The sequence below is a fragment of the Somniosus microcephalus genome, chromosome 12 (assembly GCF_052327205.1).
Source record: "Somniosus microcephalus isolate GS21.2 chromosome 12, FLI_Smic_1.0, whole genome shotgun sequence".
Classification (NCBI taxonomy): Eukaryota; Metazoa; Chordata; class Chondrichthyes; order Squaliformes; family Somniosidae; genus Somniosus; species Somniosus microcephalus.
Genome location: NC_140998.1, coordinates 18417244 through 18443673, shown reverse-complemented (window position 1 = coordinate 18443673; position 26430 = coordinate 18417244). Strand labels below are relative to the sequence as shown.

Here is a 26430-nt window from a genome sequence, read left to right as displayed (position 1 = left end):
AGTATTTATGGCCAAAAAAGAACTGTGATTCCAAAGCAAAATGACTCAAAACAGCTAACTACAAGGAGCAAATCCATCAAATCATATCCAGATCATTTTCAGTCTCTGCAGCTGCATTTCTATCAGACCTGGCACACTTCGAACATTCACTTAAAGTGCCAGTGTGTTAATAGGAAATGGCCGACAGCCACACACCTGACAGTTTTGTTAATGAGCCTCAGTTGCGGGGAGGATTGCTAAAAACGGTTCAGCGACAGTGGTTTCCTGCAGCCTCACCGATGGCCTCCCCCCCACCGAACAAAATGCACTGGCCTGTTGTGGTTATACCGACCTGGGAAGGCCCTGGGCTCAGTGCTGAAGCAGCCGTTCCCAGCCAGGGTGGTAGCAGGGGGGGAAATTAGAATTGGCCTCGGCACCCCTGAGCTAGGGAAGGGGGAGGAGAAAAGAAAACCACACCACTCCAGTCCCTGTCCCTAATCAGTTTTAGAGCCTTCGCCGTAGCTCAGTGGGCAGCATTCTCTCACCTCCGAGTCAGAAGGTCATGGGTTCAGGTCCTGCTCCAGGGACTTGAGCACAAATTGTACGCTGACGCTCTCAGTGCAGTACTGAGGGAGTGCTGCACTGTCGGAGGTGCCGTCTTTCGGATGAGGTGTTAAACCGAGCACCCCGTCTACCCAGTGTCCTGGACAATAATCATCCCTCAACCAACATCATTAAAAAAAAAACTAGATTACCTGGTCATTATCACATCTTTTTGTTTTTGTGAGATCTTGCCACATTTCCTACATTACAACACTTCAAAAAAATACTTCATTGGCTGTGAAGCGCTTTGAGACACCCTGAGGTCATGGAAGGCAGCATATAAACGCAAGTTCGTTCTTTCTTTATATCTGGCGACCCCAGTTGTAAGGCGCTGCTGTCGGGCGAGGGCAGGTTTAGGGTCGGCCGTGATTCCCTCCACCATTACACGGGCTGCCGGCAATCCGTGTCCAGGCGTGCATGTGAGGAATGACCGCTTGGTCCAGCCGCCGGGGCCCACGGAATTGCACCCCAGCGCCTTCCAGCGAAAAGGGGGAGGAGAGTGAAAAGGGAAGAGAAAAAAAATGGGAGGAAAAAAAAAAGAATTCTTTTCTGTCGTTCCAACTCTTCAAATTAAAGAGGTGACCAAATTATAAGCGAGCATTTTATATCACTACCCCGTTCGATTAAAACCGCCCTGTGGAGGGTAATCTTCACATAGTAGACACGCACAGAGGGCTGACTGCTTAATCTCCCTTCTACCAAAGACAGGATACTGACAGAACCGCAGAAATGCTATATAGCGCGTGTGAAAGAGGCTGTTACTATGGCAGAAGGCAGCCACGTGGGGATTACAGGCAGCTCCGCTCAGAGATTTTAATCACTGCCTTGCTTCTTCCTGACTGACCTGAGAAATGGAACCCATTAAACTGTGGGACCATCTGGATGAGTCTAAAATAACACAAGAGGAGCGCTCAGGAGGATGGGGGAGGGAAGGGGGGTGGCGTTTGGGGACTGTATCAAACTCTGATGCCTTGCCTGTGCTGTTTGCCGACGAACACTTCGGATCAGAGCCGTGCGGTGATTGTGCAGCTGGGGAGCAGCAGAAACAGGTTGCAGGAGTTTGCGCAACATCTGAAGGTGAATCGTCACGGAACGTGATTCCAAATTTAAAATTCTCATCCTCGTGTTCAAATCCCTCCATGGCCTCGACACCCTTCCCTGTCTCTGTAAACCCATCCGGCCCTACAACCCTCCGTGAACGCTACGCTCCTCCAATTCTGGCCTCTTGCGCATCCCCCGAATTCCTTCGCCTCTCCATTGTGCCTTCAGCTTCCTGGGCCCTCAGCTCTGGAATTCCCTCCCTAAACTTCGCCGCCTCTCTGCCTCTCTTTCCTCCTTTAAGACGCTCCTGAAACCCTACCTTTTTAACCAAGCTTTTGGTCACCTGCCCTGATATTTCCTTATGTTAAAGGCGCTATATAAATGCAAGTTGTTGTTACCATCTCGGCCAACAACTGTCCAAGGCGTTTTGGATACATTCCATTAAAAGAGTCAGTGAGACACTTCACCTCAATAATTAAACAAAAACTTGTATTAATATTCACAACTGGAAGCGCTTGCTACTTCACATGTTCAGATGGTGAAGTTAAAGGGTTAATATTGCTATCATTTATCATGTTGCACTACATCTACTCACCACTTCTTCTGTGCTTGTTGACATGAATACACGTGTGAGCTCACACACACACATGTATACACGGAGAGGGCTTTAAACTAAATAGTGTGGGGGAGGATCCAGGTGAGCGGGAATTAAAAAAGTCAATGAGAAATGCGAAGCCAATAGAGCAGGATAGAGATGGGGGAAATAATAACCAGAGCGTGACAGGAAGCAACATAATGTTTAAAAATAAGAGTGCAACAGAAAATGGGGCCAAAACAAAGAGAAATGGTAAAAAGACAAAGTTAAAAGCTCTATATCTGAATGCACGCAGCATTCGTAACAAGATAGATGAGTTGATGGCACAAATAGATACAAATGGGTATGATCTGATCGCCATTACAGAGACGTGGTTGCAAGGTGACCAGGGCTGGGAACTGAATATTCCAGGGTATTTGACAATTCGGAAGGATAGACAGAAAGGAAAGGGAGGTGGGGTGGCTTTGTTGGTAAAGGATGGGATCAGTGCAGTGGTGAGAAGTGATATTGGTTCAGAAGATCAGGATGTAGAATCGGTTTGGGTGGAGATAAAAAATAATAAGGGGTAAAAGTCTCTGGTGGGTGTAGTCTACAGGCCCCCAAACAATAGCAATACTGTTGGACAGAGTATAAATCAACAAATAGTGGAGGCCTGTAAAAAAGGTACGGTAATAATCAAATTGACCATAGTAGCCTTGAGGAGGAGTTCATAGAGTGCATTCGGGATGGTTTCCTAGAACAGTATGTAATGGAACCAACCAGGGAGCAGGTACTGTGTAATGAGACAGAATTAATAAAGGATCTCATAGTAAAAGATCCTCTAGGAAAGAGTGATCATAGCATGGTTGAATTTCAAATTCAGTTGGAGGGTGAGAAAGTTGTATCTCAAACCAGTGTCCTGATCTTAAACAAAGGCAATTACAATGGCATGAGGGCAGAACTGGCTAAAGTGGGCTGGAACAATAAATTAAAAGGTAAGACAGTTGAAATGCAGTGGCGGACATTTAAGGAGATATTTCAGAACTCTCAACAAAAATATATTCCAGTGAGAAAGATTTTAGGAGAAGGGAGCACCATCCATGGCTAACTAAGGAAGTAAAGGATGGTATCAAATTGAAAACGAAGGCATACAATGTTGCCAAGATTGGTGGGAGGCCAGAGGATTGGGAAATTTTTAAAAACCAGCAAAGGATGACTAAAAAAATAATAGAGAGAAGATGAATTATAAGTAAACTGGCAAGAAATATTAAAACATAGTAAGAGCTTCTACAGGTATATAAAAAGGAAGAGAGTAGCTAAAGTAAATGTTGGACCTTAAGAGGATGAGACTGGGGAATTAATAATGGGGAACAGGGAAATGGCAGAGACTCTGAACAAATATTTTGTATCTGTCTTCACAGTAGAAGACACTAACAACATCCTAATAAGAGATAATCAAGGGGCCACAGGGAGGGGGGAACTAAAGACAATGGCCTAGAAATTGAGTTTTGGCGCAGCCAGGGCTTTAGCGCCGGAAGTTAGTGCCGGAGCTAAGTCGCGCTGGTCGGGCCCAAAATTCAATAGTTCTGCGCCCAAACGGCTGCCGGCGCTGCTGAGAGCTGTTTGCGCCTGAAAACTGGCGCAACGCGCTGAATTTTGGCGCTATTCCGGCGCTGCGGCGCCCGCTGCGGTGCGGCAGGTTCGGGAAGTGCAGGCCTCCTCCTTCCCTTAAGGAGGAGCTGCCTGCACCCGGCCGCGGCCCGCGAAAATCTTTTTAAAAATGAGCCCGGCACCTCGGACAAGTGCCGGGCTTGCTTCTGTTCCGGGGGGGGGGGGGGGAAGTCCGGGGAGGGAGCTGCGGCCAGGCGGCCGGCGGGAAAGCGGCCGGCCGCCGCGGGGCCTTTAATGCGCCGGCGCAAAAACATGTTGGACTCTGTTGCCAGAGTCTTAGTTGCGGCTGCCACGGGCGAGGCGGCCGCAACTGAATTTCGGCGCTGGGGCCCGTCGGCATGGCAACCGGGACGCTGCGCACACCGATGACGTCATCGGTGCCGGCGCAGCGCTACCGGTCTACCGCGGCGGAAGGGCCCCAGGCAATTTAAGCGCCGGCGCCAATTGCAGCGCTAGGCCCTCTAGCGCCGCAAAATCGGCGCTAAGGGCACTGAATTTCTAGGCCAATATCTATCACTAAGGAAAAAGTACTTGGTAAAATAGTGGGACTAAAAGACGCCAAGTCCCATGGACCAGATGGCCTGCATCCCAGTGTCTTAAAAGAGGTGGCTGCAGAGATAGTGGATGCATTGGTTGCAATATACCAAAATTCCCTGGACTCTGGAGAGGTCCCAGCGGCTTGGAAAACCGCAAATGTAACATCCCTATTTAAGAAAGGAGGGAGACAGAAAGCAGGAAACTGTAGACCAGTTAGCCTAACATCTGTCATTGGGAAAATGCTGGAGTCCTTCATTAAGGAAGCAGTAGCAGGGCATTTGGAAAATCATAATGCAGTTAAGCAGAGTCAGCATGGTTTTATGAAAGGGAAATCATGTTTAACAAATTTGCTGGAGTTCTTTGAGGATCTAACGAGCAGGGTGGACAAAGGTGAACCAGTGGATGTGGTGTATTTGGATTGCCAGAAGGCATTCGATAAGGTGCCTCATAAAAGGTGACTGCATAAGATAAGAGCTCACGGAGTTGGGGGTAATATATTAGCATGGATCAAGGATTGGCTAACTAACAGAAAACAGAGAGTCGGGATAAATGGGTCATTTTCCGGTTGGCAAACGGTAACTAGTGGGGTGCCCCAGGGATCGGTGCTGGGGCCTCAACTATTTACAATCTACATTAATGACTTGGATGAAGGGACCGAGTGTAATGTAGCCAAGTTTGCGGCTGATACAAAGATGGGTGGGAAAGCAAGTTGTGCAGAGGACTCAAAGAACCTGCAAAAGGATATAGACAGGCTAAGTGAGTGGGCAAACATTTAGCAGATGGAGTATAATGTGGAAAGTGTGAGGTTATCCACTTTGGCAGGAAAAATAAAAAAGCAAACTATTATTTAAATGGAGAGAGATTACAAAATACTACAGTTCAGAGGGACCTGTTGGTCCTTGTGCATGAAACACAAAAAGTTAGCATGCAGGTACAGCAAGTAATCAAAAAGGCAAATGGAATGTTGGCCTTTATTTCAAGGGAGTTGGAGTATAAAAGCAGGGAAGTCCTGCTGCAACTGTACAGGGTATTGGTGAGACCACACCTGGAGTACTGCGTACAGTTTTAGTCTCCTTATTTAAGGAAGGATATACTTGCATTGGAGGCAGTTCAGCGACGATTCACTCGGTTAATTCCAGAGATGAGGGGGTTGACTTATGAAGAAAGGTTGGACCTATACTCATTGGAATTCGGAAGAATGAGAGGTGATCTTATTGAAACATATAAGATATACTGAGGGGGCTCGACAAGGTAGATGCAGAGAGGATGTTTCCCCTTGTGGGGAAATCTAGAACTCGGGGGCATAGTTTCAGAATAAAGGGTCGCCCTTTTAGAACTGAGATGAGGAGGAATTTCTTCTCTCAGAGGGTCGTAAATCTGTGGAATTCTCTGCCCCAGAGAGCCGTGGACGCTGGGTCATTAAATACATTTAAGGTGGAGATAGACAGATTTTTGCAAGATAAGGGAGTGAAGGGTTATGGGGAGCAGGCAGGGAAGTGGCTTTGAGCCCAAGATCAGCCATGATCTTATTGAATGGCGGAGCAGGCTCGAGGGGCCAAGTGGCCTATTCCTGCTACTATTTTTTATAGACAGATACACCCAATCTAGCCTCTGAATCAGAAGGTTGTGGGTTCAAGTGCCACTGCAGGACTTAAGCAGATGAAAGACTTAATGACTTACATTTATGTAGCGCCTTCCACGACCACCGGACGTCTCAAAGCGCTTTACAGCCAATGAAATACTTTTTGGAGTGTCGTCACTGTTGTAATGTGGGAAAAGCGGCAGCCAATTCGCATATAGCAAGCTCCCACAAACAGCACTGTGATAATGACCAGATAATCTGTTTTTGTTTTATTGATTTAGGGATAAATATTGGCCAGGGCACTGTGGATAACCCCCCATCTGTTCTTTGAAATAGTGCCACAGGATCTTTTACATCCACCACAGACGGGGCCTCGGTTTAACGTCTCTTCCGAAGGACGGCACCTCCGACAATGCAGCGCTCCCTCAGCACTGCACTGGAGCATGTGCTCAAGTCCCTGGAGTGAGACTATGAGCCCACAACCTTCAGACTCAGAGGCGAGTGTGCTACCAACTGAGCCACAGCTGACACATGGTCAAAAGCACCATCCTCTGGAATTCTGCTTTTGTCCATCAAGGCCATTTTATTTCTTGGCCAGATAGTTCTTCAGGCATCAAACCCATGGCAGTTTTAAGGCCGATTGGATTTCTTTGTATTTAATTATGGCTTCATGTAACTGTGTCCCTAGCACATGACAACCCCCCCCCCCCCACCCCCTTCCATTAAATGTCAGCTACCCAAAGTGGGTAGCACTCTCGCCTCGGAGTCAGAAGGTCGTGGGTTCAAGCCCCAATCCCTAGACTTGAGCACATGGTCCAGTCTGACATTCGCAGTGCAGTATTGAGGGAGCGTGGCACTGTCGGAGGTGCCGTCTTTCAGATGAGACCTAAAACCGAGGCCCCGTCTGCTCTCTCAGGTGGACGTAAAAGATCCCATGGCACTATTTTGAAGAAGAGCAGAGGAGTTATCCCCGGTGTCCTGGCCAATATCAATCAACATCACTAAAAACAGATTATCCGGTCAGTATATTATTGCTCTTTGTGAGAACTGACTGTCTGCAAATTGGCTGCCGCATTTTTCTACATTACAACAGTGACTTCACTTCAAAAGTATTTCATTGGCTGTAAAGCGCTTGCGGGCATCCTGAGGTTGTGAAAGGCGCTATATAAATGCAATTTCTTTCTTTCTTTTACATTGATTCCTTTTTAATATATGTGAGGCTATGCCAAGGATAGTTAACCAAGCAGGTCTGTGAAAAGCCAGCATCTTAACTTTAATGTTTATGGGCAACTTGTATGTTGGGTTTGGCAACCTGCATCCCATCTGACAGGAACCTGCAGTGTTAAACAGTGTGGAGCAACATGCCCATCTGCTGGCAGACAAATTTAGCCCAAACGCACCTGGTGTCTTTCTATCCTTGCCTGGAACAGCCTTACAACAACAACTTGCATTTATAAAGCGCCTTTAACGTAGTAAAAAGTCCCCAAGGGCGCTTCACAGGAGCGATTATCAGACAAAATTTGCTGCCGAGCCACATAAGGAGATATTAGGACAGGCGACCAGAAGCTTGGCCAAAGAGGTAAATTTTAAGGAACGTCTTAAAGGAGGAGAGAGAGGTAGCAAGGTGGAGAGGTAGGGAGGAAATTCCAGAGCTTAGGGCCTTGGCAGCTGAAGGCACGGCCAACAATGGTGGAGCGATCGGGGATGCTGAAGTGGCCAGAATTGAAGGAGCTCAGAGATCTCAGAGGGTTGTGGGGGCTGGAGGAGGTGACAGAGATAGGGAGGGGGGCGAGGCCACGGAGCGATTTGAAAACAAGGATGGGAATTTTTGAAACACACGAGCTTATATGGGTTCAAGTGTTCGGGAGTCCATACATTTGTGTCTTATCTGTAACCATTAGCTTCTTTGGTCTTGTGAACAGAATCTTTTGAGCATAACACAGAACTTGTTTGCTGTCAATGGAAATGGGATTTGACAGGTATACGTGACCCATATAGCTTTGCTCTTCCCCATAAATGAAAACACTCTTTCTGTGTCTACTCTGTGAAAACCTTACATAATTTTAAAGACATCTATTAGGTCACCCCTCAGCCTTCTCTTTTCTCTTTTCAAGAGAAAAGATAAACTGCCTGTTCATCCTTTCCTGATAGGTATATGCTCGCAGTTCTGGTATCAACCTTGTAAATATTTTTTGCACCCTCTCAAATCCCTCCATGGCCTCTATATCCTTTTTATAATATGGTGACCAGAACTGTACACAGTATGGTCTAACCAAGGTTCGATACAAGTTTAGCAAAACGTCACTACTTTTCAATTCTATCTCTCTAGAAATAAACCCTAGTGCTTGATTTGCTTTATTTATGGCCTTATTAACCTGCATTGCTACTTTTAGTGATTTGTGTATTTGTATCCGAGATCCCTTTGCTCCTCTACCCCATTTAGGTTCTGATTTTCTAAGTAATATGTGACATCCTTATTTTTCTTACTAAAATGTAATACCTCACACTTATCTATGTTGAAATTAATTTTCCAAATATATGCCCATTCTGCAATGTATTCTTGTAATTTATTGCAGTCCTCCTCAATACTGACTATCGCCCCCCCCTCCCCAATTTGGTGTCGTCCGCAAATTTAGAAATTGTGTTTTTGATTCCAAAGTCTAAATCGTTAATACAAATTGTGAACAACAGTGGTCCCAGCACTAATCCTTGTGAGACCCCACTTCCCACCTTCTGCCACTCTGAATAGCTACCCTTTACTCCTACTCTCTGCTTTCTGTCTTGCAGCCAGCTAGCTATCCTTTCTGCTACTTGTCCCCTGGCTGGCCTTATTCACTGGTCTATTATGTGGTACCTTATCGAAGGCATTTTGGAAATCTAGATATATTACATCTACTGCATTACCCTTGTCTACTCTCTCTGTTACCTCTTCCATTATTATTATTCCATGAGGTTGGTCAAGCAAGACTTTCCCTTTTGAAATCCATGCTGACTATTCATTATTATATTTTTGGTTTCTAGATTTTTTTTCCTTTTGTAGGGATTCCATTATCTTTCCTACCACCAATGTTAAGCTAAGTGGTCTATAGTTCCCTGGACATGTTCTATCTCCCTTCTTAACTATAGGTATAATAACATTAGCTATCCACCAGTCCTCTGGGACTACACTACACCTTTTTCTAACAAATTATTAAATATATGTAATAGTGCCTCTGCTATCTCTTACCTAGATTCTTTTAAAATGACCAGAGGTTTTATCCACTTTGAGTTTAATTAGTTTATTTAATACTTCTCTTTTTATTTTAAATACAGTTATATCATTTCTAATCTCATCTTCCAATGTCATGTCCACCTGATCCGTCTCCCTGGTAAATACTAAAGCAAAGTAATTATTTAAGATTTTGATATTTCGCTATCGCTGCCTGTGATTTTATCCTGTCCGCCCCTCACTGGCCCTATTCCCATCCCGACTTTCCTTTTTTTATTTATGTGCCTGTAGAATATTTTACTATTTTGTTTTATGATCCTTGATAATTTAATTTCACATTCTCTTTGTTTCCTAATAGTTTTTGTCTTCTCTCCTAATCTCTTCATATTCTCCCTTGTCATGCTCTCCCCTGCTGTCTATGTACTTTGTGTATGCCTCTTTCCTTACCCTCAATTTTCCCCTTATGTCTTTATTCATCCATGGTGTCGTATTAGTGTTTAGTTTGTTCTTGTTTTTTTGCGGAATATATTTTTCCTGGACTCTGTCGAACACCATTTTAAATGTTTCCCATTGCTGTTGTACATCACTGTTTGCCAATATTGTTGTCCATTTTATTTTTCCAAATTCTATTCTCAGCCCTTGAAAATCAGCTTTTTTCCCAATCTATTACCCTGGTCTTGTCATGCTTATGTCCTTCTCAATTATTATCTTAAACTGTATTATGTTATGGTCACTATTGCCTAGATGTTCCCCTACTGTTACTTCTCTTATTTGCTCTGGTTCATTCCCCATTACTAGATCCAGTAGTGACTCCTCCCTTGTTTGGCTTCTTACATTTTGGGTTAGAAAGGAGTCCTGTACACATTGTAGGAACTCCATTCCCTTATCCCCTTTAGGAGCACAGGTAATGCCAATTCAATCAGCATTTCAACCCGGTCTTATTGTTGGTTCATTTCTACTTCTATTGCCCATTCTCATTAATTAAAGGAAGATCACCCTGGTTACAAGTCATGCTTTGGTGGCTCAGTGGGTAGCACTCTCGTCTCTGAGACAGAAGGTCGTGGGTTCAAGTCCCACTCCAGGGACTTAAGCACCTAATCTAGGCTGACACTCCAGTGCAGTGCTGAGGGAGTGCTGCACTGTTAGAGGTGCCGTCTTTCCGATGAGACGTTAAATCGAGGCCCCGTCTGCCCTCTCAGGTGGACGTAAAAGATCCCATGGCACTATTTCGAAGAAGAGCAGGGGAGTTATCCCCAGTGTCCTGACCAACATTTATCCCTCAACCAACATCACTAAAACAGATCATCTGGTCAGTATCACATTGCTGTTTGTGGGAGCTTGCTGTGAGCAAACTGAGAAGCCACGTTTCCCTACATTACAAAAGTAACAACACTTCAAAAAGTACTTCATTGGCTGTAAAGCGCTTTGGGACGTCTGGTGGTCGTGAAAGGTGCTGAATAAATACTAGTTCTTTCTTTGGTCTGCAAGAGCTCAGTTCTGCCCTTACGATAACTGAGCCATCGGTGTTTGGGGCCGGAGGGGAGAGTACTTCATGGGCTTTGTTAATCAGCTGGCTGATCGAGGAGAATCATCTTCCATCTTCCATAAACTTGAACTTATTCAAAACTCTGTTGCCAGTATCTTAACTCGCACCAAGTCTCTTTCGGCCATCACCCCTGTGCTCGCTGACCTACATTGGCACCCGGTCCAGCAACACCTCGATTGTAAAATTCTCATCCTGTTTTCAAATCCCTCCATGGCCTCGCCCCTCGCTATCTCTGTAACCTCCTCCAGCCCCAGAACCCTCCGGGATCTCTGCATTCCTCTAATTCTGGCCTCTTGAGCATCCCCGATTTTAATCACTCCACCACTGGCGGCCGTGCCTTCAGCTGCCAAGGCCCCTAAGCTCTTGGAATTCCCTCCCTAAGCCTTTCCGCCTCTCTCTCCTCCTTTAAGACACTCCTTAAAACCTACCTCTTTGACCAAGCTTTTGGTCACCTGTCCTAATATCTCCTTATGTGGCTCGGTGTCAAGTTTTGTTTGATAATCGCTCCTGTGAAGCACCTTGGGACGTTTTTACTAATTTAAAGGCGCTGTATAAATGCAGCTTGTTGTTGTTGAGAATCAAAGATCGACATGTTTCTGTGTACCTTTGGTATACTTACCCTCCCCACCTTCCCACCCAGCCCTCACCCCAAACGCTTTGTCGCATGCACACACCAGGGAACAAGGACGCACAGATTCTATCTGAGAGAGAGAGACGAGTTCCCAAAGTGCCCATCACATTAGCTCTTTAGTGTCACGGACTGTGCCCCTGTGGGCTGCCTTACCATCCGAGTACTGCATGACTAATGATTGCCTGAAAGCAGTTGAAACATTGGAGACGGCAGCAGTACACAGGCAGCTCAAACGTCTTTGTTGCTTTTTTTTTGCGCCATGGTCTGCACTGTTCCATGATATTCAGCAGAAACCAAAAAAAAATACACAGAGAAGCCTTTGCTGGGGCTCAGTGAAACCCATGCAAGCAGGCCAACAATAGATGCACCGCGGTTATCTCTCGAATGGAAACAGTGCGGATAGAAATTCAGCTCATCGCACGGGAGTGATAATTAGGTGACCGCGAATGGGGCACTCTATAGGGCACGGGAAGGGACAGAATGACGCGACGCACCCTTCAAGGGACAGCCCGCCTGAAGAACATCCTCGGTAGAATTTGCTGTCTTTTGGGTCATTAGCCACGCTAATTTAGGTCAATGACTATTGTGTTTAATTCTGCGCAGCACACTTTAGGAAGGATGTAGCTGGAGTTAGGTCACAGATCAGCCATGATCTCAATGAATGGGCTCGAGGGGCTATATGGCCTACTCCTGTTCTTATGTTCCTAGGATGTCAAGGCCTCGGAGAGGGTACAGAGGAGGTTTACCAGGATGATACCAGGGATGAGGGGCTTCAGTTATGTGGAGAGACTGGAATTGTTGTCCTTAGAGCAGAGAAGGTTAAGAGGTGACCTAAGAGAGGAGTTAACAATTTTGAGGGGTTTTGATAAAGCAAATAGGGAGAAATTGTTTCCTTTGGCAAGTGGGTCGCTAACCAGAGGTCATAGATTTAAAATACTTGGCAAAAGAACTAGAGGGGAAATGAGAAATTTCTTCACACAGAGGGGTTGTTACTCCCTGAAAGGATGGTGGAATCAGATTCCATAGGAACTTTCAAAAGGCAATTGGATATGGACTTGAAGAGAACGAATTTGCAGGATTATGGGGGGAAAAGCTGGGTTGTGGGACTAAATTGGACGGCTCTTTCAAAGAGCCGGCACAGGCACGACGGGCCGAATGGCCCCCTTCTGTGCTATAAGATTCTATGATTACGTGGAGGTGAACAAAGGCAGAGAAATGCAAATTGGCTAAACTACAGTTAAGCCCATTGTCCCCTCCTCAGGAGCAGGTTGCACGGTGCTGGTTAAAGCCACTGCTATTTTGGAGGTCATTCTCCATCTTATTATTCAAAGTCGGTCACACTTGTCAAATTTGAAGTAGTATTTTAGAAATTAATGAATTATACATCAACAGCGACAGGATTACATGTTTTGATTTTATTTCAGAAAGATAAAACTTACATTTCTATAGCACCTTTCACGACCTCAGGACGTCCCAAAGCTCTTTACAGCCAATTAAGTACTTTTTGAAGAATAGTCACTGTTGTAATCTAGAAAACTTGGCAGCTCGGTGTTAAATTTTGTTTCGTAACGCTCCTACCAAGCGCTTTGGGATGGTTTACTACCTTGAAGGCGCTATATAAATGCAAGCTTCCTAGATCTCCTGGATTCTAGAACGGTCCCAGAGGATTAGAAGGTCACAAACATAACCCCGCTATTCAGGAAAGGAGGGAGAGAGAAAACCGGGAACAACAGGCCAGTTAGCCTGACATCAGTTGTCAGGAAATGCTGGAATCCAGTATTAAGGAAGTGGTAACAGGGCACTTAGAAAATCATAATATGATTAGGCAGAGTCAACATGGTTTTATTAAAGGGTAATCATGTTTAACAAATTTATTAGAGTTTTTTGAGGATGTAACTAGCAGGGTAGATAAAGGGGAACCAGTGGATGCAGTATATTTGGATTTCCAAAAGGCATTCGATAAGGTCCCACATACTCAGTTGGCAGGCTGTAACTAGTGGGGTGTCGCAAGGATCAGTGCTTGGGCCTCAGCTATTTACAATCTATAGAGGAAACTCTTTTTTATCCGGCACCGACGGGACCGGCGTGGTGCCGGTTTATCAAAAAGTCCGGATTACAGAGAGGTATAGTAAAAAGTACGAGAGCCAGGCTTCCCTGTTGCTTAGCAACAGGTGCAGGAACGCCGGCCACAAGATCCAGGCGTCCCTGTTGCTTAGCAACAGGTGCAGGAACCCCGGCCACAAGATCCAGGTGTCCCTGTTGCTTAGCAACAGGTGCACAAACCCCGGCCACTAATATGAAGTAAAACTTACCTGAACCTACTCCTGAATTTTGCCGGTTAACAGAGATTTCCGGTTATTTAGGTGCCGGTAAATCGAGAGTTTCCTGTATTAATGACTTAGATGAAGGGGCCAAGTGCAATGTATCCAAGTTTGCTGAAGATACAAAGCTAGGTGGGAAAGTAAGCTGTGAGGAGGACACAAAGAGTCTGCAAAGGGATATAGATAGACAGGTGGGCAATAAGGTGGCAGATGGAGTATAATGTGGGAAAATGTGAGGTTATTCACTTTGGTAGGAAGAACAGAAAAACAGAATATTTTTGAAATGGTGAGAAATTATTAAATGTTGGTGTGCAGAGAGATTTAGGTGTCCTCGTACAGGAAACACAGAAAGTTAGTATGCAGGGACAGCAAGCAATTAGGAAGGCAAATAGCATGTTGGCCTTTATTGCAAAGGGGTTGGGGTACAAGAGTAACGAAGTCTTACTACAATTATACAGGGCTTTGATGAGACCACACCTGGAGTACTGTGCACAGTTTTGGTCTCCTTATCTGAGAAAGGACGTATATGCCTTAGAGGCGGTGCAACGAAGGTTCACTAGATTGATCCCAGGGGTGAGAAGGTTGTCCTATGAGGAGAGATTGAGTAGATTGGGCCTATACTCTCTGGAGTTTAGAAGAATGAGAGGTGATCTCATTTAAACATATATAAGATTCTGAGGGGGCTTGACAGAGTAAATGCTGAGAGATTGTTTCCCCTGGCTGGGGAGTCTAGAACTAGGGAGCATAGTCTCAGGATAAGGGGCCGGCCTTTTAAGACCGAGATGAGGAGGAATTTCTTTGCTCAGAGGGTTGTGAATCTTTGGAATTCTCTACCCCAAAGGGCTGTGGATGCTGAATATATTCAAGGCTGAGATTGATAGATCTTTGGACTCTAGGGGAATCAAGGGATATGGAGATCGGGCGGGAATGTGGAGTTGAGGTCGAAGATCAGCCGTGATCTTATTGAATGGCGGAGCAGGCTGGAGGGGCCGCATGGCCGACTCCTGCTCCTAATTCTTAAGTTCTTATGTTCTGAGTTGCTGTTGCTGCTGATAGGCTTGCAATGATGATGAATCATAAGAGTAGAATCGCAGCTACCCACGGCGAGGCGTTTGAAGCGCGGAGCTGCTCTCCTGAAGCCACGTCCCGCCACGTTGGGGTGCCAAGTGTCGGTGCTCTAATCAGCTGCGCTCACAAGCTACCATTTTCGTTTTTTTTTGCTGGTGCTTGCTTCAAGGCTTTCACTCTCAAACTACCCCGCCGACTCAGTGTGGAACTGAAAGACACGGGCCGGAAAGGACCCAGGTTTGACCTCTGCTCAGCAAGGGGGGCGGATGTTTTGGTGGAACGTGTAGCGCGGCTGACCTTCAGCGCAACCCTCAAGAGATTCCCCTCTAAGTCACGCACCGTCCCGAGTTGGACATATTACTTGTCCGTTCCTTCACCGTGGCTGGGTCATAAATCCTGGAGCTCCCTCCCCTCAACAGTGCTGTGGGAGCACCTTCACCACACGGGACTGCAGCGGTTCAAGAAGAAAGGCCCCACCACCACCACTGACATGAATCTTGTCATTCATGAAAGAAAGACTTATGAAATAATATTGAGCGGCCTACGGGTGGCGCTGTCCAGGGAGAGTATAAATACTTGGGCACGGGCCCAGCTTGCGCAGGACATTCTTAACAGGAACTAGTGAAGTACACAACTAGACCTCCATGTTGTAAAACAGTTGGTTAATGCTTTGTTTAACGCTCAGACCACGTGCCTAGTAGTTTTCTTACGTCAACCACCACCACCACCACCTTCTCAAGGAGCAACTAGGGATGGCCGATAAACAGACGGCGGCCTCGCTGGCGATGCCCACATCCCGACGACGACGACAAACTCTGCACCAGGGAAGGAGGAGAAATATCCGTCAGGGTCCCGGCTCCCGACCGTCATTCAGCGACCTCTGCTGAAGGGTACATGGTGGCTGACGTTACATGAGGATGGGGTCGGGTTCGGGTGTAGCTCCCAAGGTAGAATAGCCAGTTGTCACTCACCCTCGGGGCTCACACATAAAAATAAGTACTCGAGCAAGGTGCCCGAGGGTTACGGGGGGGGTGGGTCTGTGGAACCGTGTGCCAGAACCAGTTAGCACCACCAGCAGAGCAGGAATTTAAAAAAAAAAAAAAAATTTATATATAAATATTGCTGCACAAGAAACTAATTGCAATGCTTAATGCATGAATAATACATTTGACGGAGGCCTAATGCACACTTGTGTGCACTGCCCCAGGTGACATGAGCTGTCAGGGTCTATATACATCTTTTAAAACTGCCAGTTTAATATCAGAAGAGGGTTAAAACGTTAATTTATTTTAATATCAAATTCTAAGGCCCAAACATTATCAGACGTACCGCAATAATGGTAATAAATCTAGCTCAACCCTGCTTCCTTCAGGTGCACTGTGCAGTGGTGTTGGCACATAATTAGGAATGAACCCTGACGGTTTATAATTTAAGACTGAATGTTCTTTCGGTCGCCACGGTAACACATCTGAACAAGGCACAACAATATGTTTAGGTGTTGAACATTCATATCTCAGAATGAACATGCAAAACCTCAGCTGTAGTAAACAGAACAAACCCGTTCCTATATCTGAATGAGGAGGCTTTACGCTGCATTGCAAATAGATGGTGTGATTCAACAACAACAACTTGCATTTATATATCGCCTGTAACGTAGTTAAACATCCCAAGGCACTTCACAGGAGAGCCATCAGGCAAAAATCAAACAAAGTTTGACACCGAGCCACATAAGGAGATATTAGGGCAGGTGACCAAAAGCTTGGTCAAAGAGGGAGGTTTTAAGGAGGGTGAGGTGGAGAGGTTAACCGAGGGCCTGGGCAGCTGGAGGCACGGCCGCCAATGGTGGAGTGATTAAAATCATGGATGCGCAAGAGGCCAGAATTGGAACAGCGCAGAGGTCTCGGAGGGTTGCAGGGCTGGAGGAGATTACAGAGATAGGGAAGGGGGCGAGGCCATGGGGGGGATTTGTAAACAAAGGATGAGAATTGTAAAACTGAGGCGTTGCCGAACCGGGAGCCAATGTAGGTCAGCGAGCACTGGGGGTGATGGATGAATGGGACTTCGTGCGAGTTAGGATCCGGGCAGCAGGGTTTTGGATGAGCTGAAATTTACGGAGGGTGCAAGGTGGGAGGCTGGCCCGGAGAGCGTTGGAATAGTCGAGTCTAGAGGTAACACTGTAAAACGGTTAGCAAACAGCCCCACTCTTGACCGAATGATGGAAAGAAGGTCACTGGCAAAGGAGCAAAGAAGCTAAAGACGGTTGGGCCAAGGCCGCTGGCCACGAGGGACTGGTGCACCGATGTCCTGGTGCCTTGATAACCGGCCTCCGACAACCACAGCCACCTTCCTGTGCGTCTGGTATGACTCCTGCCGCTGAAGGGCTTTCCCCTTAACCTCAGTTTTGCTAGGGCTCCTCGTTACCATACAAATATTGCCTTTGAGCAGAGGAGCGGTGTCCTGGGCCAATATTTGTCCCTCAACCAACATCACTAAAACAGATTATCTGCTCATTATCGCATTGCTGTTTGTGGGAGCTTGCTGTGCGCAAGTTGGCTGCCGCGTTTCCTACATTACAACAGTGACTCCACTTCAAAAAAGTACTTCATTGGCTGTAAAGCGCATTGGACGTCCTGAGGACTTGAAAGGCGCTGTAGAAATGTAAGTCTCTCTTTCATTTTTGATGTCGAGGGTACTGACTTTAACCTCCCCTCTGCTTAACCTTTTACAGCATCAGACACCGCATAATGCCTAGCCAAATGAGACAGTTAGACGGTAAGTGACAGGCAGAGGGGAAAGCCAAGTAGTAGGTAACCAATACTTAGAGAGTCGTAGAGTCATAACGACACAGAAGGAGGCCATTCGGCCCATCGAGTCCATGCCGGCTCTCTGTAGAGCAATCCAGTCAGTCCCATTCCCCCGCTCTATCCCCGTAGCCCTGCAAGTTTATTTCCCTCAAGTGCCTATCCAGTCTCCCCTTGAAAACATTGAGGCCTAGAAATTCAGTTGCCTTAGCGCCGCTTTTGAGGCGCTAGAGGGACTAGCGCCAGAGTTATGGCCAGTTTAAAAATTCCCTGGGGCCCTAAATCGGCGTTGCACCGGTAGCGCTGCGCCGGCACCGATGACGTCATCGGTGTGCGCAGCGTCCCGGTTGCCGTGGTAACCCGCCCGAACTCCGAAATTGAGTTGCGGCCGCCTCGCCTGTGGCAGCCGCAAGCAACGTTCTGGCAGAGGTGCCTTACTCCAGTTTGCGCCGGCGCATTAAAGGCCCCGCGGCGGCCGGCCACTTTCCCGCCGGCCGCCTGCCCGCAGCTCCCTCCCCGGACTTCTCCCCCCCGCCCCCTGGAACAGATGCAAGCCCGACACTTGTCCGAGGTGCCGGGCTCATTTTTAAGCTGATTTGCGCGGGCCGCGGCCGGGTGCAGGCAGCTCCTCCTTAACGGGAGGAGGAGGCCTGCACGTCCCCAGCCTGCCGCACCGCATCGGGTGCTGCAGCGCCGGAATTGCGGCGCGAAACGGCAGTTAGCGCCGATGTACCGCCGCAAACACCCTTCAGTAGCGCCGGCAGCCGTTTGGGCGCGGCGCCACTGAATTTTTGGCGCGCGCAGGGGACTTAGCGCCGGCACTAACTTCCGGCGCTAAAGCCCTGGCTAAGCCAAAACCCAATTTCTAGGCCTGAGTGTCTCCGCTTCCACCACTTCCATCGGCAGTGAGTTCCAGGTCATCACCACTCGCTGTGTAAAAAAGTTTCCCCTCACATCCTCCCTGTATCTCTTGCCCAAAACCTTAAATCTGTGTCCCCTAGTCCTTGTACCATCAACTAGTGGGAACAGCCTTTCCCCGTCTAGCCTATCCAAACCCGTCATAATCTTGTACACCTCTATCAAATCACCCTGCAACCTCCTTTGTTCTAATGAAAACAAATCCAGCTTCTCCAACCTGTCCTTGTAGCTAAGATCCCCCATCCCCGGAACCATTCTGGTAAATCTCTTCTGCACCCTCTCAAGGGCCTTCGCATCCTTCCTAAAGTATGGTGACCAAAACTGGGCACAATACTCCAGTTGTGGCCTAACCAGCGTTTTATAAAGGTTCAGCATAACTTCTCTACTTTTGTACTCAATACCTCTATTTATGAAACCCAAGACCCCAATTAGAGTTCTTAATTGAAATGGTGTCAAAGGGTATTCAGGGTTACAGAACCAAGGCAGGTGAGATACAGATCAGCCACGATCTAATTGAACAGGCTCGTGGGGCTGAATGGCCTCCTCCTGTTATTATGTATCTGACTCCCTTGATTGCCATGCATTTCACGCCGTGCACACTTCAGCTCCAGGTGAACTGTACAAGGTGTGAAATGCAGGAGCACTGACAAGTTCATATCAATTGGGAATTAGAAGACTGATGCCATAGAATCATAACAGCACAGTAGGAGGCCATTCGGCCCGTTGAGCCCGTGCCGGCTCTCTGCAAGAGCACTTCAGCTCCTCCCACTCCCCCGCCCTTTCCCCGTAGCCCTGCAAATGTTTTTCCTTCAGGTACTTATCCAATTCCCTTTTGAAAGCCACGATTGAATCTGCCTCCACCACCCTTTCAGGCAGCGCGCTCCAGATCCTCGGTTTAACGTCTCATCCGATAGACAGCACCTCCAACAGTGCTGCATTGGGAGTGTCAGCCTAGATTTTGTGCTCAAATCTCTGAATCCACAACCTTCGGACACAAAGGCGAGAGTGCTGCCCATTGAGCTACAGCTGACACCCTACTATCTCCAGTGAAGCGAGCATGTTGTACTCCGGTAGGTATATGGGAATCTCCTACAATGGCCTCTCCCTTCAGCCCTCCTGTTCTTTTCTCCCCTGTCTCTTGAACAATCTCACTCTTCCCTGCCTGGTAGTTGAAAGAATTTTGACTGAATGCAAAAATAACTAAAGTGTTACAAACAACGCTGTTTGAATACTGTACAACGTTCTCTCGGGTCTAATTTATTTTATTTGTACAGCTACAAAAGAGCCAATGACCTCAGCCAAATATTTTACCATTCCCCAGATAAGATACTGATCCCAGACAGTGGGAGCCAAGATTGGATAGACATGATTCATGCCGCACTGTGCACATGTGTAAGAAAGTACAGAATTTCCTGCGCTGTGCTGCACAAACAGATCCATGGCTGGAACCAAGCTGGTAGATCCAAAGTAATTAGGCTGGGAGAAAGAAAAGAAAGACTTGTGTTTATATAGCGCTTTTCACCACCTCAGGACATCCCAAAGCTCTTTACAGCCAATAAAGTACTTTTGAAGTGTAGTCACTGTTGTAATGTAGGAAACGCGGCAGCCAATTTGCGCACAGCAAGATCCCACAAACAACAACGTGATTCTGACCAGATAATCCGTTTTTTAGTGATGTTGCTTGAGGGATAAATATTGGCCGGGACACCGGGCAGAATTCCCCTGCTCTTCTTCAAAATAGTGCCGTGGATTCTTTTACGTCCACCCGAGAGCGCAGACGTGGCCTCTGAAAAACAGCACCTCCGACAGTGCGGCACTCCCTCAGTACTGCACTGGGAGTGTCAGCCGAGATTTTGTGCTCAAATGTCTGGAGTGGGACTCAAACCCACAACCTTCTGACTCAGAGGCGAGAGAGCTACCAGCTGAGCCATGGCTGAAACCATAGTGGGGGGGGCGGGGGGGTGTTTGTGGGGGGAGGTTGCCAATCAACTCACTGGCTGCAGTGATTGGAGCCAAGAGCTCGACTGATGTTGCCTTGCTGCGCATGATTGGTGGCGTGCGCTGTCAATCGCCGATTGCGTGATTCACACGGAGGGATCAGCGGGAGGCCACGGAATTACTTGGAGTCTGAGCTGAAGAGGAACATGGCTCCAACATTTGACTGGCTCGGAGCCAATTCAACTCGGCGGTGTCCCCGGAGCCAATGGAAATTTCAACTGCAGCCAGTATTTGCTGGACCGCCCCTCTCTGCAACTTCAAGCATCCACCAGTTTAATTATAAAAAGGGAACTCCCTCAGTGTAGTAAATATCGAAACATAGAAAAATAGGAGCAGGAGTAGGCCATTCAGCCCTTTGAGCCTGCTCCACCATTCCATATGATCATGGCTGATCCTTTATCTCAATACCATATTCCCACTCTCTCCCCATACCCCTTGATGCCTTTTGTGTCTAGAAATCTATCTATCTCCTTCTTAAATATATTCAGTGACTTGGCCTCCACAGCCTTTTGTGGTAGAGAATTCCACAGGTTCACCACCCTCTGAGTGAAGAAATGTTTCCTCATCTCAGTCCTAAATGTCCTACCCCGTATCCTGAGACTGTGACCCCTCGTTCTAGATCTCCCAGCCAGGGGAAACATCGGGCTCGAATTTCCAGGTCCCGTGGAGGTGGATTTGGAGGTGGGAGTGGGGGAAAATTGCAGAATCGGGGGGCACGAACCCTTCCCGCCCCCCAACCCGCCTCCATGCCCATTTCCCAGGAGGCGGGTACCCGACCTGTACTGGGAGCTGCCTCCCCGAGGCGGGAAGGGGATTAGTGCCAATTAACTGCCTGTTAACAGGTACAGGAAACTTCGCGATATCCGGCACCGACGGGACTGAGCTGCTGCCGATCTATCAAAACTTCTGGATAGACCAGCACTAATGTTGAAGGATACTGAGGTTTTTGTAAAGTCTGTGGGTTGTTTAGTTAATTAATACACAGACTCCAAGAGTAACTTAAAACAGGACTTTACTATTCGAAGGTCAGGGCGAATCTGCCCAATAACTCCTGGCACAACACTTATATACTGGTGTGGTCACCATCGGTATTACCGTATACAGAAGCCAAACAAAGTAGTGCCACACCTAAAATAGTTCTCTTAAAGGTGAACGGTTACATACAATAGTTCTCTTAAAGGTAGACGGGTACATACACTACAATCCTCCCTTTTTAGCTTACAACATACTTATTCCCCATTAAACATAACATATAATCAACTTCATGTGAAACAATTCACAGATATAGTCTCTGCGGGAAACAGTTCACAGATTCAGTCTCTGCGGGAACAGTTCACAGATTCAGTCTCTGGTCTTGACTCGGTCCGAACAACATCTCTGTGGTGTAGCCGGTTCACATTTCTAGCGTGACTCATCCAATAGTCTTTCCCTTGGCTTAACAGCTTGAACTTCCGTCCTGCTGAACCAGCAGTGCTGACTTTTACAAACAGCTGGACTGCCTTGGTAATTTTTCCTACTTTCCAACTGATTTGGCCCCCCTTCGTGGGGCCCACGTGCATGATCTGATAGAAGTGATAATGATTTAGATGGTTATCGTCTTCTGCTTCGTCTTTTTCTTTTCTGCTTCTTGGAGACTCTCGGGGCTCCCTTATCCGCTGCCAGCTGTAGTGCCACCATCTCCCTATGTTCCTTAGACTTTAAGTGCTTCATCCTGATTTCTGCACTTTGGGAGTTTTCATCACAAGCTGGGCAGACCAAGTCATCGTAATATTCCGTGTCACTCAACAGGTCATGGTAATATTCGGTGTCGTCCTGAGCTAGTCTAGCGAGAGGGCCTGCTACTTCTTCCGTACCCAACTGGATGTTAGCCGACTGTTGTTCCCTCCTGAAGAGACTTCTTCATGCGTTCATATTCATCCCGCTCTTCCTGGGTTTCCTGCAAATCCTTCACTAATGACCTCGTTTGTGATTTCAATACTTCCCCTTCCCTCGGGGATTGATTGATCAGGCTATTCAATCCTTCTACTGGAGCAGCTGTTTCAACATTCTGCTGTTCACATTGACGTGATTCAGCGTACTTTTGGCATCCCTGTAAAATCTGTGTTGCAACCTCAGCTATTTCCACAACTTTTGAGAGCTCCGAACTCCTTCCCTTTGAAGATTGAAGCTCGTGTTCAGATTGTTCCCATTGTAGAGTCTTGTCCTTCAGCATATGAAGGAGTTGGCTGACCGTTAACTCTTCCACGGGAACACTGTGGGTCAGAGTCTTCACCATTTCATCCACCTTTTCCTCCAATGCTTTCACCTTCTTTTCCTCTTGTACTTTGGCTTCCAGCGCTCGGAGAAGTTGCGCCTTGGTGCTCTCTAGCTCATGTTCAGAGGCCATTCTTACAGTCTCTGTGTTTCTTACAGTTCCCTTTTCTTCCACTGAACGGATTCCCAGTTGAATCTGTTCTTCAAGTTGTTGAATCTCGGTCCTTGCCGCCCCATATTTGTCTTGGGTTTCCTTTAATATTTTTATGAGTTCTTGTACATCTTGTCTTTCATGTTCTGCCATGTCTTTCACCTCTAATTTCTCATCTATGGATGGAACTTCTACCGATGAGTCTGTCTTGGCCTTGAGCTCATCAAGAATTTCCTGCAGCCTTTGGACTTCTTGCTCATGTTCAACCTTCAGTTGCTCATATGCTTCCACTGAAACTAGCTTTTCGGAGGTTGCCGAGTTAACCCCTTCCAGAATTGTAGCCTGGGCCTGTTCATACTGTTCTTTCAACTTCTCACACTCTGCTTGTAAGGAGTCGTAGAGAAGAACTGGAATAAAATCCTGGCTTCCTGAAGATTCCTCTTCATTTGCTTCTTCCTGCAAATATTCTAACTCCTGAACAGCATAAGGGAGATGTGATCGGTAATTGGTCACGATGGCTCTATGGTCGCTCTCTGCTTGAGCTAGCTGCTTCTGTTGTCTTTCCAGATTCTCCCATTCGGTGTCATAGAACTTTTTCATTGTTTTCATCTCTTGTACGAGACGGTAACTCAATTGTTCTAATTGTTGTCGTAATTTGAAATAAGTTTGAGTCCGAGCTCGGTGTTCTTCCGTCATGGATATGTCCGTAACTTGAACAGGCTCAGAATTTTCTGTCAAACTAGGTTGTCGTTGTTCGGTGGAGTTCTGTTCTGAAACTTTGTTCTTCTCTGGAGCATAAGCCTTTATGCATGCCTTCGTTTTTCCAACCTTCGTCGGCAAGTCCATTTCAGCCTTGTCTTTCATATTTGGGTTGGTCTTATCGTCATTCGTTTCAGAATCTGAGCTGATTGTCTGCCCCGAGTCCTCACTCGTTATGGCTTTTAGATAGTGCCATTCCATGTCTATTTTCTTGATCCACTCCCGTCCTAGAAGTGGTGGTCCTCCCTCATGTAGTACGTATAAGTTCATTCTTGGGTGTTCTTTACCCCTATCTCTCACTTTAACTCTTATCTTTCCCATGGGGTATACTTTATGCCCCGTGTATGTCTGCAATACGAACTTGGTATCTCTTAAGGGTATATGTGAGAATAGCCGGTGGTAATCCCTTCGATTTATGACTGAAAGAGCTGATCCAGTGTCCAACTCCATTTTCACTTGGATTCCAGCTATTTTTAGCATGACCCAGATAGTTTGTAGGTCAGCTTCCTTACTCACATTGTGAATTCTCAGACTACCCAGCTCCTGGCCGTTTGGGTCTGAGTCTGAATTCTGTTCGTCTGAACTCTTCTCAGCCACCTTGTGTACCTTGTTGTACTTTTCCTGTGATGGCTTCCTTTGGTTGTTGGTCCTTTGGTTGTTGGTCTTCATCCCTGACCGGCATACCTTAGCTATGTGACCCAGTTTGCCACATTTCCTACATTCCTGGTTCTTAAACCAGCATTGGTTCTGGTCGTGTGTTGTCTTCCCACAACGATAGCATTTTGTTGTTGTCGAGGTAATTTGATCCACACTTAGTGCTGCTGTCTTTAGCTGCATTTCCGCAGTTCCCTTCGCTGCGGCTTCGTGCGATGCTGCAATAAGGACAGCCCTGTCAAGTGTAAGGTCGTTCTCTTCAAGTAGTCGCTTTTGCGTTCCTTCCTTTGCCAACCCGCACACGAACTTGTCTCGCACACGAACTTGTCTCGCAATGCCTCTGTCAGATTCCCTCCAAACTGGCAGTATTTCGCTAGTCTACGCAGTTCGACCAAGTATTCTGCGTTGCTTTCGTCTTTCCGTTGCGTTCTCGCATAGAATTTGAATCGTTCCGCCAACATCAACGGTGTGGGGTTCAAGTGATCCTTCAGAACAGTCACAATCTCATCGAAAGTCTGATCCGCCGGTTTAGCTGGTGATAGTAGATGCTTCAAGAGCCCGTATGTCTTCGCGCCCATCGAGTTTAGCAAGGTTATAGCTTTGTCATCTTCTTCTATTTTATTGGCCTCACAATAGATCTCGATGCGTTCCACGTACGTGGCCCAGTCTTCTACCTCGGCATTAAAATCGTTGATGTTACCACGCTTAGGCATCTTCCTCTCTTTCTGATTGTGGTAAACCACTTTTATCGTTACACTATAGTTATCACTGTTGTATTGTTATCACCGTTATCACTGTTGTATCACGATACGAGGTCGCCTCTTGTCGCGCTGTTATACCTGGGCTGACCACCTCCGACTCCGCCCATGGCTCCACCTACCTGCCCAGGTATAAAGGTAGTCGACTGGCTGGTATTCCTCCTTGTTGGACCCGATCACCCACGAGGGTGGGCTCTGTTATTTAGTCAATAAAAACCTTTAGTTACGTTCCTAACTCGTCGCCTTTTATTGGACGAATTGATAGGTATATCAATTTTATTGACTAAATTTTAAAGATGTCTACTACTGGCCAGCCAGAAGCCCTCCCAGAAGCACAGCCACAGCAGCTTTCAGACACCGGGCTACGCCAGCCACACCAGCCGGCTTGGCTGCAAGCCCTCAAACCACCGTACCTGGATCTAAACCCACAGGCAGCAAACTCAGCCCTCAACTTCAAACACTGGCTGGACTGCTTCGAATCCTACCTGGAAGAATCCGGCGTCCCGCAGAGATCCAAACTAAGACTTCTGAACGCCCAAGCGAGCCCGAGAGTACACGCACTCATCCAGGACACGACTACATACGAGGCCGCTATCAACCTACTGAAACAGCAGTACCGCAGCCCGGTAAATTACATGTACACCAGGCACCTCCTAAGATCCCGCCCGCAACAGCCAGGAGAGTCTGTAGCTGAATTTTTACGGGCGCTAAGAGCACTCGGCAGGAACTGTGACTTTAAAGCGGTGACGGCTGTTGAAAATACGGAAGATAATATCCGCGATGCCTTTGTGAAAGGCCTACGGTCCGACTACTCACGGCAAAGACTGCTTGAAGCTAAAGACCTTGACCTGGACAAAGCTGAAGCCCTCGCTCTCTCCCTGGAGGTGGCCCATCAGGACCAGGAGGCGTTTTCCAGGTACTGCTCGCGACCCTGGGACTCGGGCCCGACCCCTACCGCAATACCCTTCGCAGCGCCACCCCCGGGACCTACCTCAGCGTCGGCGTCCCGGACCCGACCGGGCCCGCCACCCCCGGTACCGGCTCCGACATCGGGCACCTGCGATCGGGCCGCCGGCTGCTTCTTTTGCGGCCAGGAGAAGCACCCGAGGTCGCGCTGCCCAGCCAGGAACTCTACCTGCGCAACCTGCAGGAAGAAAGGCCACTTCTCTAAGGCCTGCAGGAGCAGATCTTCAGAGGCCAGCAGTGCCTCATGCGAACTGTGGGGGCGGCCATCTTCTTTCACGGCAACTGAGGCCAGCATCCCCACACGTGAGTCATGGGGCAGCCATCTTTGATCAAGGCAACCGACCCCAATAGTGCCTCATGTGAGTTATGGGGGCAGCCATCTTCTCCGCCATTTTGTCCTACCTCGTGGGA

The 26430-nt window shown here is 47.3% G+C and overlaps 2 protein-coding genes across 2 annotated transcripts in view; both read right to left on the bottom strand.

Moving 5' to 3' along the window:
- Window positions 1-26430, bottom strand: part of efcab11 (EF-hand calcium binding domain 11) — a 140918-nt gene that overhangs the window by 23299 nt on the left and 91189 nt on the right. The gene's annotated exons all lie outside the window — the stretch shown is intronic.
- On the bottom strand, window positions 20578-24589 carry LOC147109059 (uncharacterized). Its single transcript, XM_086002503.1, has 3 exons — window positions 23626-24589; window positions 22505-23526; window positions 20578-20727 (listed from the first exon to the last, which is right to left on the bottom strand). The coding sequence occupies exons 1-3, from the start codon at window positions 24476-24478 to the stop codon at window positions 20578-20580; spliced, it is 2025 nt and encodes a 674-aa protein (XP_085858629.1). The 5' UTR covers window positions 24479-24589.

Bases quoted from the DNA above. Each gene is read 5' to 3' on its own strand.
- LOC147109059 (XM_086002503.1), bottom strand. From the start codon at position 24,478: ATGCAGCTAAAGACAGCAGCACTAAGTGTGGATCAAATTACCTCGACA. The intron at 23,527-23,625 runs CTAGTTTGACAG...AATTACGACAAC, and splicing joins CTCCACCGAACAACGACAAC to AATTAGAACAATTGAGTTAC. The intron at 20,728-22,504 runs GTAGAAGGATTG...TTGAAGTTGCAG, and splicing joins ATGTTGAAACAGCTGCTCCA to AGAGGGGCGGTCCAGCAAAT.